This window comes from Gastrolobium bilobum, unplaced genomic scaffold, assembly GCF_033153095.1.
Source record: "Gastrolobium bilobum isolate Gb01-03AN ecotype WA unplaced genomic scaffold, APGP_CSIRO_Gbil_v1 utg11163, whole genome shotgun sequence".
NCBI lineage: Eukaryota > Viridiplantae > Streptophyta > Magnoliopsida > Fabales > Fabaceae > Gastrolobium > Gastrolobium bilobum.
In genome coordinates this window covers 87,344-92,981 of record NW_026897223.1, presented here as the reverse complement: position 1 = coordinate 92,981, position 5,638 = coordinate 87,344, and the positions used below count along the sequence as shown (strand labels likewise).

At 39.1% G+C, this 5,638-nt stretch overlaps 2 protein-coding genes and 1 non-coding gene across 3 annotated transcripts; 1 reads left to right on the top strand and 2 right to left on the bottom strand.

The window, feature by feature from the left end:
- Positions 1-1,299: 1,299 nt before the first annotated feature.
- On the bottom strand, positions 1,300-3,061 carry LOC133304947 (uncharacterized). Its single transcript, XM_061505034.1, has 3 exons — positions 2,171-3,061; positions 1,915-2,077; positions 1,300-1,520 (listed from the first exon to the last, which is right to left on the bottom strand). The coding sequence occupies exons 1-3, from the start codon at positions 3,059-3,061 to the stop codon at positions 1,300-1,302; spliced, it is 1,275 nt and encodes a 424-aa protein (XP_061361018.1).
- Positions 3,062-3,189: 128 nt separating this feature from the next.
- LOC133304946 (uncharacterized) lies at positions 3,190-4,714 on the bottom strand. Its single transcript, XM_061505033.1, has 3 exons — positions 4,368-4,714; positions 4,101-4,279; positions 3,190-3,956 (listed from the first exon to the last, which is right to left on the bottom strand). Exons 1-3 carry the CDS (start codon positions 4,712-4,714, stop codon positions 3,190-3,192), a joined length of 1,293 nt encoding a protein of 430 aa, XP_061361017.1.
- On the top strand, positions 4,181-4,286 carry LOC133304953 (small nucleolar RNA R71). The gene has a single exon (XR_009750695.1). It is a non-coding gene; the product is annotated as a small nucleolar RNA R71 (small nucleolar RNA).
- Positions 4,715-5,638: the final 924 nt, after the last annotated feature.

The following is a 5,638-nucleotide window of genomic DNA, read 5'->3' as shown; positions in this document are numbered from 1 at the left end:
AACATAATCTACTGCAACCAATATATAATGATTTCCAAAGGAGAGCGAAATAGGCCCATAAAGTCTATGCCCCATACATCAAAAAGTTCAACCTCTAGAATAGGTTTCAAAGGCATTTCATGCCTTGCAGAAATATTGCCAAGTCTTCGGTACCTATCACACTTGTGAACATAGGCATTGGTATCCTTAAACAAAGTTGGCCAATAAAGACCAGATTGCAGCACCTTTGCTGCTGTCCTCATGCCACCATATGGTGAGTCATGACATTGTCTAAGAATTCCCTCTTTTTCTTCCTCTAAAATACATCTCCTAATGATCTAGTCAGCACATTTCTTAAACATGTAAGGCTCATACCGAGGGGAAAAATCTACTGTCATGTATCAACTTTTTCCTTTGTTGATAACTTAACTCCTTAGGCAGCACCCCACAAACTAAATAATTAGCTATGTCAGCATACCATGGGGTTGTGCTAGTGGCAACCAAACATAGTTTCTTATCAGGAAAAGTTTGTCTAATGGGTTGTTCAACTACCCTTTTACCTTGCTGCCCTTCATTCAGCCTAGATAAGTGATCAGCCATTTGATTTTCAGATCCTTTCCTATCTTTAATCTCCATATCAAACTCTTGAAGGAGAAGGACCCACCTAATTAGCCTAGGCTTTGAATCTTTCTTTTCCACTAAATATTTAATGGTTGAATGGTCAGTATACACAATGACCTTAGTGCCTACCAAATATGATCTAAATTTGTCAAAGGAAAACACAACAGCCAACAGTTCCTTTTCAGTCACTGTGTAGTTTAATTGTGCTCCATCTAAGGTCCTGCTAGCATAGTAAATAGAGTGAAAAACTCTATTTTTTCTTTGTCCTAACACAGCCCCCACTGCCAAATCACTTGCATCACACATTAACTTAAAGGGCAGTGACCAGTCAGGGGCTATTATTATTGGAGCAGAAATCAGTTTCTGTTTTAACTCCTCAAAGGCTCTAAGACAAGCCTAATCAAACTGAAATCGGGTGTTGGTTTCAAGTAAATGACTAAAAGATTTATAAATTTTTGAAAAATCTTTTATGAACCTCCTATAAAAACCAGCTTGCCCAAGGGAGGATCTAATTCCCTTTATGTTAACAGGGGGTGGCAGTTTCTCAATCTGATCTATCTTGGCCTTATCAACCTCTAAACCAGCCTTAGAGATCTTATGTCCTAGCACAATGCCTTCCCTCATCATAAAGTGACACTTCTCCCAATTCAAAACCAGATTCGTCTCCTCACATCTCTCTAGCACTCTTCCCAAATTTTCTTAGCACTCTTTATAAGAGTCTCCAAAAACACTGAAGTCTTCCATGAAGACTTCCACGAATTGTTCTATCATATCAGTGAAAATAGCCATCATGCACCTTTGAAAGGTGACTGGTGCATTGCACAACCCAAAGGGCATTCTACTAAAGGCAAAAATGTCATAAGGACAAGTAAAAGTGGTCTTTGGCTGGTCTTCAGGGGCTAAGGCTATTTGATTATAACCTGAATAGCCATCTAAAAAATAGTAAAACTCCCTACTAGACAATCTGTCCAACATCTGGTCTATAAAAGGTAAGGGAAAATGGTCCTTCCTAGTGGCTTTGTTGAGTTTTCTGTAATCCATACAGATCCTCCAACTAGTGACAGTCCCTAGTGAGTATCAACTCTTTCTTCTCATTTTCTACAACAGTGATCCCACCTTTTTTAGGGACACACTGCACTGGGCTGACCCAGTTACTGTCAGAAATAGGGTAAATTACCCCAGCATCCAGCCACTTAATAAATTCCTTTTTAACTACCTCCTTCATAATTGGGTTAAGTCTCCGTTGTTGCTCCCTAGAGTTACTGTTTGGGTCTGTCAAAAGGATTTTATGCATTCAATAAGAGGGGCTAATACCTTTTATATCTGCCAAAGACCAACCTATAGCCCTCTTAAACTTTTTTAGAACAGCCAACAGTTGCTCTTCTTCTAAAACAGTGAGCAGATTGGATACAATGACAGGAAAAATGTCTTTTTCTCCTAAATAAGCATACCTAAGTTGTTTAGGCAGAGGCTTGAGCTATAAGATAAGAGACTCTTCAATTGAGGGTTTGGAAATTTTTAACCCTCTCTTTGTCAACTCTAATGACTCAAAATTTTTATTTTTCCACACCAACTCAGATCTGGAATTTAACCATTTCATAACTTCTTCTGAATCAGTTTGACTCATTTCTCTAGCCTCATAACCAGAAATTTCAAAAGAGTCTAATGCAGTTTCATGCAAAAATTTATCTTTGACCACACAATCAATGATATCTAGCCTAGAACATTCCTCTATATCCCTTGGGTATTTCATGGCTTTCAAAATATTGAATTTCACTTGCTCACCATTCACATTCATTGCCAACTCACCCTCTTTAACATCTATCACAGCCCCACCAATGGATAAGAAAGCCCTTCCTAATATTATTGGTACCTCTCGTTCTTCCTCATAGTCCAAAATAATAAAATCAGCAGGTAGAATAAATTTATCTGCCTTTACCAAGACATTTTCTACATTCCCTTCAGGATAAACTAGGGACCTATCAGCCAACTGTAAAGTTATAGTGGTAGGATTAGGCTCTCCTACTTTCAGCTTTTTGAACACACTAATAGGCATTAAATTTATACTAGCACCTAAATCACACAATGCTCTGCTTATGTAATGGTCTCCAATGGTGCAAGGGATTGTAAAACTTCCTGGATCTCCTAACTTGCGAGATAACTTGCTAAGCAAATATTGACTGCTCTCTTCTGTAAGAGCAACAGTCTCTAACTTTTCTAGCCTCCTTTTTCTTGAAAGAATTTCTTTCATGAATTTCACATAAGTGTGCATTTGTTCTAATGCATCCACTAATGGAATGTTGACATGCAACTGTTTTAGGAGGTCTAGAAATTTCCTAAACTGATTATCTTGCTTCTGTTTTTGCAACCTTTGGGGAAAGGGTGGTGGAGGTCTGTTTGAGGCAGCAGGTGTCTCAACACTTGGCTTAGATGCTTGACCCTTTGGAATGGATTTTTCCATGGGAATAGTCCCTGAAGGTGGGTCTACTAGGGTTTGAATTTATGGTTCACCCAAAACAGTCAAAGGATCACTATTCTCAGCCCCTTAGTGGCTGTCATGGACTCTAAGTGGCTGAACAGGTTCAGAATTTAAATCTTTTTCTTGCTGCACTTTTTCTTCTTTTTTTTTTTTTTTAATATGGAAGGTCTAACCACATCTTCTGGCTGATTCACAGATCTGCCATTCCTATGCTCTATCATGTGACATTGCTCATTATTTCTCCTAGGCTCTTCAGTGTTACTAGGAAAAGTACCTGGGGGTCTGCTATTCAAAGCATTTGCTAAATGGCCTAGTTGGGATTCTAAATTCCTCAAAGATTCAGGAATGCTCTGCACTACAGCCTCCAAGCTGTTTTGGTTGGTTTCATTTTTGACCAAATTCTCTCTCAACAAAGCCTCTAAGGAAGAGGTTGAAGAGGAAGTCATCTCACTAGCTTGGTTTTGAGTAAATGGGACTGAAGATTGGGCAACTGTTTGCTGCCTTGGAAGTTGTTGGAAATTTTGAGGGGGAAAAGGTGGCCTGGTTTGGGCATTAGAGGGTCCAGCTTGCTGCCCTTGCCCTTGAAAATATTGGGGCTGTTGGTTCTGCCTCCAACCTTGATTAAAATTGTTGGAAAAATTATTCTGGTTCCTATTGGGGTTTCCTACATAGTAGTCAGACTCAGGGTTGGATGGGTAGCTATCAAACAAATGAGGGACACCACATAAAACACAAGTTTCACTTGTGTTCACTACATTGACTTGAGGTTGGGGTACTAGAACTTGAGGTTGAGGTATTGGAACTTGAGGCTGAGACAATCTTGCCTCAATGGCTTGTCCTTGGTTTTTCACTAATGTGGATAGTGCATCAAACTTGGCTGAAAGGGCTGTTACAGAATCTACCTCATGCAAACCAGGCACTCTCCTTGACTAATTTCTCTCTTCAGGCCGTTGGGCATAATTTTGAGTCATTTGCTCCAACAACTCATGGGCTTGATTAAAGGACATGGACATAAACATGCCATTAGCAGCAGAATTTGCTAAGGCTCTATTTTGAGTGTTAAGGCTGTTGTAAAGGGTTTGTAGCACTGCCCAAGATGGCAAGCCATTGTTGGGACATTGCTTAAGAAGGAGCTTAAACCTCTCCCACACATCCACTAGGGTCTCACCATCCTTCTGCATGAAGTTGGTGATGTCACATCTAGTTTGCAGGGAAAAATTTCATAATGAATTTTTCAGCCAATATATGCCAATTGGTTATGGAGTTGGATGGAAAGGAGTTCAACCACTCTTTGGCTTTGTCATCCAGTGAGTGGGGGAAAAGCTTCAATCTCAGCACATCATATGAGATATTGGGATTCCTAAAAGTGTTAGCCACTTCTATGAAATTCCTAAGGTGCTTATGTGGGTCTTCCATCAACAGACCATGGAACTGCCCCATATTTTGGAGCATTGTGAACATCACAGGTTCTAACTTAAAGGGTACTCCATTAACAGGCTGGGCAATACTTGGGTCCAACTCATCCAAAACAGGTATAATAAAGTCTATCATAGACCTATCATTGTCATCTATTGGTTGGTTCTCTATCCTCTCAGGTCCTCTTTCATTTCTATTTCCATGACCTACATTTTCCATTTCTCCAAAATCTGGATTTGGAATCTGACTATTAGCTCTCTAGGTTCTTCTTTTAAGTCTAGAGGTCCTTTCAGGTTCAAGGTCAAAAGCTTCTAAGAAAGGGAGTGGAGTTGCACTCATGCACCCTTTGAACTAAAAACTAATAATAATAATAATAACCTGACTAGCTTAAAACAACCAAGATTCTTATCAGTACTCTAAAAAAAATTAAAAACACACAGGTACAAAATTTAAAATTACAGCTAACTCAGGAATACAGTAAGTATATTAACCAGAATAAAACAGAACAGTATCTCAGAAAACAGAATTGCAAAACAGTAAAAAAAATACAACTCAAGGAATAAAGCTAACAATAAAAATAACAGATTGACACCAAGAAATTGAAAAACAAAGTAATAGCTATGAAACAATTGACTAGAAAATTAAATGACAAAACAACTATATAGAACATAACAAAAAAATAGAATATTAACAAACTAAAATTCAAGCTACCAACATTCAAGGAATTACAGCAATATCAACTAACACAATAAAGGAACAGATAATTTCAAGCTGATGGAGACATGTTCAAGCTGACCGCAGACAATTTTATGTATTGGAGACCGATGATGGAAGATCATCTCTACTGCAAAGATCTACATGAGCCCATTATCCTTGATGAGAGACCGGCAGGCAAGATCGATAAGGAGTGGGAGATCCAGAGTCGTAAGGCGGTAGCTACGATCAGAAAATATATTGTCAAAAGCCTCTTTGAGCACGTGTCCGAGTTCACGAACGCGTATGAGTTGTGGACGAAGCTAGAGTCCATGATTCAGAAGAAGACTCCCAGGAACAAAGCACACCTGGTTCGCCGACTTGTGAAGTTGGAATACAAGGATGGCATGAGCATGATTGAACACCTCAACACCTACAAAGGTATTGTGA